At 43.8% G+C, this 13,516-nt stretch overlaps 1 protein-coding gene across 2 annotated transcripts; it reads left to right on the top strand.

The window, feature by feature from the left end:
• The first annotated feature begins 6,172 nt into the window (after positions 1-6,172).
• MRPL4 (mitochondrial ribosomal protein L4) lies at positions 6,173-12,601 on the top strand. 2 transcript variants are annotated; one of them, XM_001367680.5, is made up of 8 exons: positions 6,173-6,375; positions 6,493-6,701; positions 11,118-11,169; positions 11,265-11,382; positions 11,518-11,624; positions 11,847-11,956; positions 12,134-12,207; positions 12,391-12,601. In XM_001367680.5, the coding sequence occupies exons 1-8, from the start codon at positions 6,289-6,291 to the stop codon at positions 12,534-12,536; spliced, it is 903 nt and encodes a 300-aa protein (XP_001367717.3). In that variant the 5' UTR covers positions 6,173-6,288; the 3' UTR covers positions 12,537-12,601. The 2 variants fall into 2 exon arrangements, with proteins under 2 accessions (XP_001367717.3, XP_007488632.1); XM_007488570.3 differs by lacking the exon at positions 12,134-12,207 and having other exon boundaries at positions 6,222-6,375.
• Positions 12,602-13,516: the final 915 nt, after the last annotated feature.

The following is a 13,516-nucleotide window of genomic DNA, read 5'->3' as shown; positions in this document are numbered from 1 at the left end:
ACTTACCTCATAAGGTTCTTGTGAGGCTAAAATAATATAGTATTTATAGGGCATTTTGCAAACCTTAAAATGCTAAATAAATGCTAGGATGGTGATGATGTCATTAGATTTGTTCCATTTGATCTTAAAGAACAGAAAAAGGAGGAGTAAGTAAAGTTTCAGAAAGAAATATTTAGTCTTGTTATGAAGAAAAATCAGCTGTTGAAAAGTGGAAAGGGGTCCTTGGGGAGATGCTAAGTCATCTATCAATGAAAACCTTGATGAATAGGTTAAATAATCACTCAGGGGATGTTGTAGATGAGATTTTTGCTCAGGTCCAAGTTGGACTGTATGCCTCTCAAGGTTCTTCCAACTCAGATTCTGCGGTTCTCTGACTTAGCCCTTTCCTATGTCTCTCATGTGTCCCAGGTACAGAGTTCATATCATAGCAATCTCTGCTAAGTGACCCACCAGTCCAGGGACTCACAGGCCAGTCCCTCTCTACTTCTCCCAGTATGTGAAGAAGCAACCATGTGTTTGGTAATGGAGACAAGAAATTTTTCTTGCCTTTGTCATATACCTGAGACTTCCAGATACAGCTGTGTTTTACCACCTAAGTTCCTCTGGACAACTCTCATGAGATTCCGACAAAGCTCCCCTCACCTAAAATGTCTATCTGGTAGGGTAGGGTAAGACAGTAAGAAGAATTTGTGGTCCTATGACCATTACCCCATTGGAAAGCCCTTCCTTTGGTTCTAGTATTTTCATAAGAGATGGAACCAAGACGGAGGAACCCCGATTCCAGTCCCTAGTCCTCTTCTCTTTGCCTGTCAGATGTCAGCATCTGGTAGAATAGGATATATATGGTAAATGGAGTACCAGGCCCGGGGACAGGAGGCCTTGGATTCAAATCTAACCTCAGACACTTCCTAGCTGTGTGACCCTGGGCTTAAACCCAATTGTCTAACACTTATAGCTCTTCTGCCTCAGAACCAACACTCAGTATCAATTCTAAGATAAAGGTTAAAAAAAGAAAGAAAGAAAGAAAAAAGAAAAGAATAGGATGTATAGGGAATGATCCTGACCTACTGAGTGGGTGGGAGAGGGAACCCTATTAGGGAAGAAGGTCAGAGTTACCACTCCCTAATATCCCCAGTGCTACTCAAGTGACAACTGGATCTAGGATTGGGGGAAGGGACATCCTGCTACAGAGAAGATTTCCAGATGTTCTTCTTGGCACTCTAAAGGGGATAGGGGGATGGAAGAATGGGAATTTGAGGGGGTGGGGCCCAGTTTTGGCTGTAAGAGTAAGTGGGGGGGCCTTGAAACTCCAGTCCCAACTCTAGCCACGTCTACAACAATGTAGTAATTCTATCACTAGTTCTAGCCAGGATCAATCAACTCTTTAGGAGTTGGGAAATGATGGAGAGGAGAAGGGGGAGTTGGGTTCCTGGAGCAGGCACCAGATGGGTTGGAAGGCAGGGACAAAACATGAACCCTTACCCACAAATATCTTGCTCATTAGCTCAGGATCAGACCTCAGATCTTGTGTTTGTGCATGTGTGTGGGTACATGGGCATGGGGGTGAGAGGAAGTAAAGCAGCTGCTTTTGACACCTGTTTTACTCTGTCTACCACCATCCACCTCCTGCCCCACATTATAATAGTAATAACTCATTATATATATATATATATATATATATATATAGTATAGAAGAGTGCCTGAGGGCAGTAACTGTTACATTTTTGTCATTTGCATCTCCGGTGCTTAACAGGGTTCTGGGCACCTAAGAGGCCCTCAGTAAATGTATTGGATCAAATTTCATTTGCAAGTCTTTCCCATAACAATATTCCTGTGAAGTAGTTTTACAGATGGAGAAACTGAGGCACAAGAAGGTTAAGGTTATTCATAAGATTCCTTGGGGGTCAATTATACCTTTCTATGAAGATGACTTTCAAATGTACATATCTAATTTTCATCTCTCGTCTAAGATGTTCTGCACCCCCACTAGACTGTTGGGCATATCTAGCTGAAAGTCTAAGTATTATCTCCAAATCAACATGACCAAAATGGAACTCATTATCTTCTCCACTAATCTGAAATCCCCATCTTCCCTCCCCCAGTTTTCTACTTCTCTTAAAGAATTAATCATCCTGGATCCCATTCTCAAAGTCAACTTCAGATCTTTGCTTCTTTTAGCTTTTATATCCACTTTACAAAAATCAGCTTCACAAGTACTGGATGGGGGCTAGATTTTAGTGTACTATAAAATCAGTAAGAATCAACAGTTAACAGTAAACAAAACACAAATAAATAAAACCTAGCTTATTTCCTCATCTGCAAAATGAGGTTGAACCAGATGGCCTCTGAAGTCCCTCATCTTTTATAATCTTTTCTGTTTCATTAATGAATCCAGAGCGGCAGGGATTAAAATAAATTGAAGACTTGTTGATTCTATCTCTATAACACCTCTCTCCTTTCTCCCTTTCTCTTTATTCAAATGATCACTACTCTCATTCAGATACTTATCATCCCTGAATAGATCATTACAATAGGGGGGGGGGAGGATTTGTTTATTAACTTTATTTTACTTTTAATTCAATTTTATTATTCTTTAGTTCCAAATTCTCTATCCCTCATTCATTAAGAAGGTAAGAAAAGGGGGCAGCTGGGTGGCTCAGTGGATTGAGAGCCAGGACCAGAGGTCCTGGGTTCAAATTTGACCTCAGACACTTCCAAGCTGTGTGGGCAAGTCACTTGAACTCCAGTGCCTAGCCCTTACCACTCTTCTGCCTAGAACCAATGATTCTAGTATGGAAGGTAAGGGTTAAAAAAAAAAGGTAAGAAAAACAAAACCTATTATAAATATGTATATTTATGAAACAGATATTTTCACATCAGCCATGTCACACACAAAAGGGCAAGAATAAGAAAAAGAAGAAAATATCCTTCTATTGTATTAATTATACTCTGAGTCCATTTGTTTTCTATTTGGAGGTAGATAGAATACTTAGTGGTGAGTTCTTTGGAATTGTGGTTGGTTATTGGGTTGATAGTTACTGTCTTTCAGAGTTGATTTATATCTTTACAATCCCACTGTTACTATATAAAGTGTTCTCCTGGTTTTGTTCACTTTACTTTTCATTAGTTCATAAAAATCTGTCTTCTCTTTCTTTGATCTCTTTGGGTATACTAATAGTGAGAAATCACTGGGTCAAAGAATATCCACATTTTAATAGCTTTGGGGGCAACTTTTGTTGTAAAAGTTGTTCAGTTGTGACCCCATTTGGGGTCTTTTTAGCAAAGATACTGGAGGGATTTGCCATTTCTCCAGTTTATTTTACAGATGTGGAAACTGAAACCAACAGAGTCAAGTGACTTACCTAGTGTCACAAACCTAGTAAGTGTCTGAGGCCAAATTTGAACCCAGGAAGGTGTCTTCTAAACTCCAGGTCCCATACTCTATCCACTTGCCCTTTGGACAACTACCTTGGAGTTATATTATTTTATTATTTCTCTAATTATTAGTGATTTAGAGCATATGCCTAATTATAATCTTTGACCATTTGTCAATTGAGGAATGACTCATTTTTGTAAATTTGACTCAGTACCTTGTATATTTTAGAAATGAAACCTTTCTCAATGAAACTTGCCTTTATTAGTATTTTACTTAGTCTCTCTGCTTTCAACCTTTCTTTTCTCTAAACTATATTCCACATAGCTGTCAAAATAATTTTCCTAAAGAAAATATCTGGCCAGGTAACTCCCCTGTTCAAGAATCTTCAATGGCTATTTCTTTTAGAATAAAATACAAATTCCTCAGATTGGCATATAAAACCTTTCATGTTCCAGCTCCAGACCACCTGTCCAAACATTTAATACTACTCCCCTTCACAGAGTCAACATTCCAAACAAATTAGCTTCCTTGCTATTCCCTGAACTCCCAACTCCATCTACTTACTCCTGGTTTTTGCACAGGCTGTGCCCTCCTTCGTTCCTGAGATGTACTCCCTCTTCACTTCTGTCGGTTAAGACTTCAGAGCTTCTTTTGAAATTGAGCCCAGGTGTCATTTCCTATCTCTCCTGTTGTTGGTACTCTCTCCTAAAATTATCTTGTATTTACTTATCTTTGTACATGCCATATCCTCCAGTAGACTATAATAAGCTCCAGGAAGGGTTTTCATTTTCTCTCAGTATACTCAGTCTAGCACATAGTAGATTCTTAATAATGCTTAATTTAATTGCCTAGGGTTACATATTTAGTGTCATGGCTAGGATTTGAATTCAGGTCTTCTTGGTTCCAAGTCCAGGGCTTTTTCCTCCTTACTGCCATGTTGCCTCCTTCAGAATTTAATATGGAAAAAAATCTTAAAAATTATCTCTCAAACCTATTCCCAAGTATGAATACCCTCTACACCATTCCAGAAAAAGGGCTACCCATTCGCTCTTTAAAGACTTCACCTTCTTCTCTATAGTCTTTTCCAACCCCAGGCTATCCCTTATCTATTGGTGCTAATCCTAGGCCCACCTCATTTCTCACACACTAATACTTCCCACGCCCCTCCCACTCCTGCCCCTAGGAAACAGAAATTTCCTCAGACTCCTGGCTCCTTTACATGCAAAACATGCGGGGGTGTACTCCTTCGGGATTTTTCCTTCCTACTGCTATACTCACCATCTGGGGGGGGGGGGGGGGGAGTGTCACTTAGAACTAGGGGGAGCTAGAGTCTGGGATCAGCCTGCTACAGTTTCCCCCTTCCTCTTCTATCCCCCCCCCCCCCCCCACCACATCCCCTATCCCCTAGTGCTAGAAATCGAAGACCTCTGATCTAGATGGCCAGGTCCAGGCAGCAGAGAGGCACATTCAACATACAAGCTCAATGTCTGAGCCCAGCATCCAGACTCTTAGTCACCCAACATCCCATCTCCTAGAATTTATATTTCAGCTTGATCCTGCTGGAGGATAGAGGAGGAAGCTCAAATGAGGTTAGGGAAAGGAGTCCTACTCTCTTCAGCAAGCTATATCCTAAGTCCTGAGTCTCCATGGAGCCAGAGCTTGGTGACCTACCTGCCTCAGTCTCCCTGAGGAAATATAGTCAGAATGCCATGAGGTCATGTGGATAGACCTAGTTAAAGATTGACTTAGGAAATCTGCACAGCCTGACCTTTGACTGCAGCCCATACTGGGCTATGGAGAGACAAGAATATGATACCCAGCTATCTTCTGGGTGCTCAGATGGGAAAGTTGAAGGAGTTTAAAAGAGGATGAGATCCACACTAAGCTTGGTAGGGGTGGAGGAAAGCATGATCACGGTGCAGAAGGTGCCATACTGATTATCCTGCTTGGGAGGGAACTGCACTTGATCACATGAACTATACTAACCCCAGCAAGGGACTGCATTGAGAAAAGAATGCCCTAACTCCTGTGACTAGAGGGTCTAGACCCACCAGAATGAGGAAGCAGCAAGCTGTAATGAATGATGCCAGTAAGTGGAGAGGGTCCTGGGGGCCACCCCTTTGTGTAGCATCTGAGTGCATTCTCTTATTCAAGAAGAGGATTTTGGTTAGAATTTTCCTTCCAGGGGGCAGTAGGGTAGCTCAGTGGATTGAGAGCCAGGCCTAGAGACAGGAGGTCCTAGGTTCAAATTTGACCTCAGATACTTCCTAGCTGTGTGACCCTGGGCAAATGACTTGACCCCCATTGCCTAGCCCTTCTGCCTTGGAACCACATACAGTATTGATTCCAATACTGGAAGGTAAGGGTTTAAAAAAAAAATCTTCCTTCCAGCATCACCAAGTTGCTTGGCCTTGGGCAGGTGTCTTTCTCTCCCCCTGGCCTCAGTTTCCTCATCTGAAAAATGAAGAGGTATAAAGGGGAAGTTGTTTGAGGTCACTTCAAAATTACCTGTAGCAATATCTCAAACCTCTATGTAACTTAGCTAAGATTGTCATCAGTATTGTTATGCCAAATCTAAATAATCACTTTGGAACCCAGAATGCCCAGGGCAGACCTGGAGGGACCACAACTCAGAAGAAGAGAGGACTGGAGAGTTCCCGTTCCTCACGCCGATTCCACTAAGGTTCCTCCCCTTCCCCGCCCACGGCGGTAGTAGGCGGAATCACCAGGAGAAAATTTATGGGCGCTGGGGGGCGGGGCCCAAGTGGGGGCGTGTAAAGGGGGCGTGGTCGACTACCTCGGGACCCAGAAACTGTTTTGCCCTCCGTACTTTCCCGCTCAGAATTCGAGGGCAGCAATTTGTCGCTCATGACGTCATTTCCGGGCGCCCCAGGAAGTTGCCTTCTTGCTAGATGTGGGAACCCAGTATAGCTATGCTGCTGGTCCGGGCAACACTGGGAGCTTGGGGACCCGGTCGGGGCCTGACCCCTGCACGAAGGGTAAGTGTCGGGATGAAATGGGCCAGAGCCGAGGGAAAAAGGAAGGGGGTCTCGGGAGATTCGAGGGTGGAGGTCAGAGGTCATCCGGTTTCCTCTTAACACCTAATTCCTGGACAGGCCCTGTCCACGCTGACCGACGGAGACCTTGCAGGCCCCAAGCATGGATCCCTAGTCCCCGCTGGTGCCCCCCTGCTCCGCCGCTGTGAACTCCCAGTTCCCGTTCACCGGACCCCGGTTCAAGCCTGGGTAGAATCCTTGCAGGGCTATGAGAAAACTCGAGTGGGCCTTGCCGACCTGCATCCTGACGTGTTTGCTGTGGCACCCCGGTGAGTACGGGAGGATCTCACCCCAGCTCCCATCTAGCCTAATTTTTAAATGCCCACTGAGTGTTAGGTGAACTGGCCTACAGAGACAAAACAAAATACACTTCCTGCCCCTAACTTGCTTGCATTCTATCCCAAACCTTACTGGGTATGGTATTTGTAGCCTCTAGGCTTGGTCCGTTTTTTAAAATCACCTGTGTAGTCTGGTCTCCCACTCCTTTCCCTTATTCTTGTAGCTTTCTTGGAGGTCATACCATCGTACTTGACAGTTTTCTCAAAATAAAAACAGAAACTTTGATTCTCAAAAGCTATTATCTCGAAAAGTCCATACTCTGGCATCTCTTACCAAGCTGGAAGGAGAGTAGGATTTCATCACTGCTTGAACTCTTAGAAGATCATTTCAATGAGGCTTTCAAATGAAACCACATGCCCAGATTAGCCCCATTCTTTACATACAGGCTGCTATCTTTGCTTAGGCCACCATAACCTCTTCACCATATTATTGCAATGGCTTTCTAATGGGGGGGAGGGCAGGGATAGGGAGGTGGGGAAGAGGAAAGGGAACAGGTATTTATTAAGTGCCTCCTTTGTGCTAGACAATGTGCTAATCACACAGATCTTATCTCATTTGATTTTTACAATATAATGTGAGTAGATGCTATTATCCTCATTTTACAGATTAGGAAACTGAGGCAGGCAGTGGCTAAGTTACTTAGCAGGGTCAAATAGCTAGTAAGTGATCTGAAGGCATATAGAAATTCCAGGTCTTATCAATTCCAGGCCCCATCCTATCCATTTGACCACCTAGCTGCCTCCCTGCCTATGGTCTCTCCCATGAGTAGTCCTCTATCATACAGCTGCCAAGGTGATATTCCTACATTAGCCTGACCATCTCAGTCCTCTGTTTTATAAACTCTAGTAGCTCCACTATCTAAAATGAAATACAAACCCCTCTATTTAAAATTTAAAGCCTTATACACTCTGGCTACAGTCTAAGTCCTTTTCACATAATTCTGTAGTCTAGCTAAACTGGATTTCTTGCTCTCCTTCACCCAGGCCATCATCCTCTCTTCCATCTCTGTCTTTTGAGCAGTCTGTCCTCTCAAGCCTGGAATTCCTTCTTTCTTCGTCTCTGTAGAATCCTTAGATGCTATCAGAGCTCAGCTCAAGCAACTAGCTTCTACATGAGACCTTGCCTGATTTTCCCCAGCTGCTGGCACACCCTACCCCAAATACTCTGCATGTATTTTATACATACTTAAGTATATATATATATATATATATATATATATATATATATATATATATATATATATATATATATATATCATCTCCTCACAGAGGGGTGAATTCATAGGTCCTTGGTGCATATTATAATATGATGTTACAAAGAGAAGGGGGGTGGGGAGGGTAATAAGAAATTAGAGCACAGTATGGATGAAGTATGGATGGCTTGGTGGTTAAAGGTGGATCTTGTGAGAAAGCAGAGATTCTCAATTCTTTTTCCTCTGCTACCTCTCTCTGTAACTAATAGCTAGCTTCTGGAAACCCTGACAAGGTACTACCTAGAGTCACACAGAATGGTCATTAGGGGCAGAATTCATTAGAAGTCTTCAAGCAAACAGTGGATGGTCCCTTGTTGATTTGGTTGTACAAGGGGATAGCTGTTGGTTTGGACTGGGTGGCCTCAAAGAACCCTCCTATCTGATTCTGTGAAGGTGTCCAGCATCCCATCTTTACCATGGTACTGCTATGTCCTCCAAAAATATTTGTTATTGCCTAGTGGCCCCTGAGAGAATGTTAACCCAGTCTAAGGCACTTAACCCATCCACTCCTAGTACAGTTCAACAAGGAGCTCTATCCCATGTGCTAGCAATTCAAGAACAAAATGAAGCAGCCCTATCCTGCGGGACTGTTCTTACATTCTCCTTGGAGATTACATCTAAAGATACACTGAAACACATGCACAGATAAATAAATGCAAGCTAGTTTCATAAGGGAGGAGCCACTAATGACAAAAGGTATCAGGAAAACAGGGGGGGAAAAAAGGGAAAAACCTTCCAACAGCAGGTGGCATCTGAGCTGAGCCTTGAAGATAGCTAAGTATTCTGTGAGGTGGAGGTAAAGAGAGTCTAGGGCAATGTTGGTGAACCTTTTAGGGATCATGTGCCCAAACTGCACCCTCAAGCCATCTGTGAACCCCCTGAATTACCACAGATAGGGGAGGGAGGAAGTGCTTGCATCCGGGCTGCTGGGAATAAGGGCAGGGCATGTGAAAAATGTCATTGGGTGATGTGAAGAGGGGGCCTGGAGCAAGTGGCACGCATGCCATGGGTTCACCAACACTGATCTAGGGGGATAGCCTGTGCAAAGGCAGGTAAGCAGGAGATGGAGGGCTGAGGTCTGGGAACAACAAGGAAACCTTTTGAAATGTAGATTCTATAAAGGAGGGCAGTTATAAAGCATTTAGGGCCAGTTTGTGAAGGGCTATGAATGTCAGGCTGAGGAATTTTGTTTTTTATCCTAGAAGCAAAGGGGACCCACTAAAGAATATTGAACTGGGATGTGACTAGATCATACCTTTGCTTTAGAAAGATGTTCTAAAGCAGGGAGAGACAAGAAGTAGGAGAAAGTTTGAAGGCTATTACAAGATTCTATTCAGGGGTAAAAAGGGCCTGAACCAGGATGGAAGTGGAGAGATAGAAGAGGGGTTGTGGAGGTAGAATCAATAAATCCCTGTAAATCTTGAAATCTCTCAGACTTGTGAATGTTAAAAATTTCCCCATCGGGGAATTCTTAATTGGAACAAATTCCCTATTGAGAAACATTCCCCATTTTGATGTGAGAACTCACCAGGATCAGAAATGGGAGGACCTCTACTCCACCTGTACTTAAGACTGCTTTAGTGGAGAAAAACCCTTGCTATGGGAGGCCCCCTACTCTACCGGTACTTAAGACTGCTTTAGGAGAGAAAACTCCTTGCTAAACAATGAAAGTATTTGGACCCATGCTTATAATAAGGCAAGGAGTTCTTTGAGCCAGGCCTGTTTTTAGAATTGATACAATGGGATGCTAGGTACCTAAAAGGGTCGGGCAAGTTTTCTCTTGATGAGATTAGTTGACTCAGCTGTGTTTTCTCTAGTTCAGACTTACTGAGGAGATTGATAGACATAGCAGCATTTTTTCTGATTCAGATTTACTGAGGAGAATGGTCCACTTAGCAGGAATTTAGATGGGCAGTCCTTTGGAAAGCTTCTACAGTGATTGGTAGATGTAGGGACTTAGGGGAGGTGACATGGGAGAAAAACCCCTATATAAGAAAAAGCAGAATCTCTTGAGGAGATATCCTTTTGGAGGATCTCTGATGAGGATCGCTTGGGAAGAATCTCTTGAGAGAGGCTCTGGAGAAGGGAAGCTCTTGGAGGACAATCTCTAAGGAGGTCTCCTGGAGCTCTCTCTGGTGAAGTCAGCTGAGATGGAGCTGGCCTGGTGTCACTAGAATCCTTGTTTAGGCAGACCTTGTGGTGAGTGTTAAAAGACTGACTGACTGACTCTCTCTATCTTAAGACTCAGGTCTAGGCCATATTGGCTTGAGGCCCTTCATAATAATTCCTTTCCTACTCTTTCTCTCTTTCTCTAATTCCTCATTATATTATTAATTAAAATCTCTATAAAACCCAATTGACTTGGGTATTTGAATAATTGGGAATATTTCCCTGGCGACCACCTTATATTTGATTTAAAAACCAAGACACTGTAGTGAAACCTATTTCTGCGGTCAAATTTACTCACCCTCTCTTATATCTATCACAATTTATATCTTCCACCATTTTAACTCACTACAGTTTATGGGCTTCACTATTTTAAATCTCACATCCCATCAACTTATTGAGTCCAAGGACTGAGGAGGAGAATTGGCATTGACTTCTAGACTGTGCTTTGTTGAAGGTAAAAAATGGTGATGCCTTCAACAAAATTGGAAAATAAAGAGACAGTTTGAGATGCCTTCAGAAATGAAAATCAAGAGATAAAGGCTGAATATATAGCATATGAGAGAGTCATTTGCTTGCAGATATTAGTTGAACCCAAAGAAGCTGATGAAATCCAAGAGAAAAGGTAAGAGGGCCCAGGACCAGCTTTGGAGAATCCCCATAGTTAAGGATCAGGACTTGGCTGATAATCCAGCAAAGGAGACTAAGAAGGAGGAGTTAGAGAGGCCAACCAGGATATATTGATATCACATAAAATGGAGGAGAAAAGATTATCCAGGAGAAAGTGATAATTTCTGTGTCTATAGTAACAGAGATGTCAAGGAGAATGAGGCCTACGAGAGGGCCATCAGATTTAGCTATTAAAATGTTTCTTGGGGGCTCTTTGTTGAAAGTTCTTGCTTATGACTTTTCTCTTCCTTCTTTTCAGGCTAGATATTCTGCATGATGTTGCCATGTGGCAGAAGAACTTCAAGAGAATTGTGAGTGTCAGCTTAGTGGGTAGGGGCAGCATAGGGCAGGAGTGGCCCTTGTAAGAACTCCTCTCTTTCTCTTCAATTCCCCTCACACCCACCAGAGTTATGCCAAGACCAAAACACGGGCAGAGGTGAGAGGTGGTGGGAGGAAGCCCTGGCGGCAGAAAGGCTCAGGCCGGGCCCGACATGGGAGCATCCGTTCCCCTATCTGGCGAGGAGGTCAGTGTTGAGGGCTTGGGGGTGTTGAGGACAAGCCACAAAAACATTTTTGGAGCCCCTGAGCCAAATGTCCGCCATAGGAATACGCTGGGCATTTAAAAGACTCTTTCTCCCTTTCCCCCATCCCCACTGCAGGTGGTGTTGCTCATGGTCCACGGGGTCCAACTAGCTACTATTATATGTTGCCCATGAAGGTTCGAGTGCTGGGTCTCAAGGTAGCCCTGACAGTCAAGCTAATGCAGGTACCAACTACTGACCCTTAGATAGTGGGAAGTGGGCTGGAAGTGGTACTGTGTTATCTTATCCCCTGAAATTGCTTGGTATTCCTGGAAGGGGCTGGAAACCAGGACTTTAATACCTTGGTTGCTGTCTGGGCTTTGATGCCTCTTTCCTATCCTAAGCCAGAATGCCTCATCTATGTGAGGGTCTAGTTGTTGAAGGCTGACTTGACTCTAACCTTCCAGGATGATCTTCACATAGTAGATTCCTTGGAGCTGCCAACTTCAGACCCAAGATACTTGTTAGACCTGGTTCGGCACCGATATTGGGGTGACTCTGTGCTCCTTGTTGATGTGTGAGTGATTTCTCTGGACATTGGGAGTGGTACCATTCTCTCTTTGGGCTCAATTTCCCCTACTCTAGCTGAGGCTGCCCATATATGATTTGGTGGAGGGGCAGAAAGGGGACCAGGGCCTTTTCATTCTGAATATTCTCTGAGATAATTTGCTGCTTACCCAGCTCTGCGTTCTAGGGATGAGGAGATGCCTCAGAACATTGTCTCTGCTGTATCCAACTTGAAGACCATTAACCTGGTGCCAGCAGTTGGTGAGTGGCTGGCTCTGAATGGTCTAGCTTGGGGACCCCACTTATTTGGAGGCCTCAGTTCTTTTTGAGTCCCTCAGGTTGGGAAATAAGGCTAGATCTGACAGCACAAATCCTGTGTGAGATATGTGATGGGAGATGTGTGAGAGATGTGATATCTTTGACCTCCCTCTTTCATCCCCACAGGCCTCAATGTTCACAGTATGCTGAAACACCAGACCCTGGTCTTGACTCTAAACACTGTTGCCTTCCTAGAGAAGAAGCTGTTATGGCATGATATTCGCTACACACCCCTCTACCCATTCCGCCTCCCCTACAGTGACTTTCCTTGACCCTCTATAATTACTGTGCAGCCAATACCAGGTTGCATATCAGAATAAAGTCTATATCTGTTTGACTCCTGCTTTCCCATCTTTGGCAAATCTGGAACCTGAATTACTGTATCCTGGCAAGTTTCAGGGACCTCTAATCTGGCTCTGCCCTAACTCCTCCCCAAAAATACCTTCCTCAATCTCTTTCCCACCTGCTCTTCTCCTTGGGCAGCTTCTCTTTTTTACCAAAAAGGACTGGTCAGTGAATCAGACTGCCTGGCACCATAGAGGAAATCCCAACTTTCCTTTCATCCCTCAGCAGCTCAATCCTGCTTCCTATCTCCCAACCATAAACCCCCTTGGGAAGAGGAGTCTGCCGTCCAACCCTAAGGGTAGTGCAACATCTGTTTCCCTTTCTTTCCTTGCCCCTCCTCCTCCATTGAAATTTTGGTCTGTGAGAAACCAGGCAACCCCACATAATAGCCAGTGATGGAGCAGAGTGAGACCCCCTTCTCCACAAAGACCATCTCTGATGCCTTCCTTACTTCTCTCCCCCATAACACTTAATAGATGGTTTAGAATTGGGACACATGGGTGATTCTTGCCTTCCCTGGACCCCCATCACAATTTAAAGAATTCTGTTGATATATTTTTTCCAGTTACATATAGAAACAATTTTTAACACTTTTAAAAAATTTTGAGTTCCAAATTCTTTCCTTCCCCTTCCCCCTCCCTGAGAAGGCAAGCAATTTGATATGCCCATCACTTGATTCTTGAGTCTGCAGATTTCCCCATGCTTGGTCAGGGAAAGGACCATGACAGTCCAAGAAGCCCTTTCATCTCCAAGCAGCCACACGGGGCCGCCCTTGGCCACAAATCCTGGGGTTAAGGCTCAGCCAACTCATTATTCATCTTAGCTTGGGGAAACTTTCACCCAAAAATAACCTGTATATTCCACCTACCAACTCTGGATTTTCCAGAACCCACCTGAGTATGGGTTT

Source organism: Monodelphis domestica, chromosome 3, assembly GCF_027887165.1.
Source record: "Monodelphis domestica isolate mMonDom1 chromosome 3, mMonDom1.pri, whole genome shotgun sequence".
NCBI lineage: Eukaryota > Metazoa > Chordata > Mammalia > Didelphimorphia > Didelphidae > Monodelphis > Monodelphis domestica.
The sequence above is the reverse complement of the archived record's forward strand: the minus strand, read 5'-3'. Positions and strand labels throughout refer to the sequence as shown.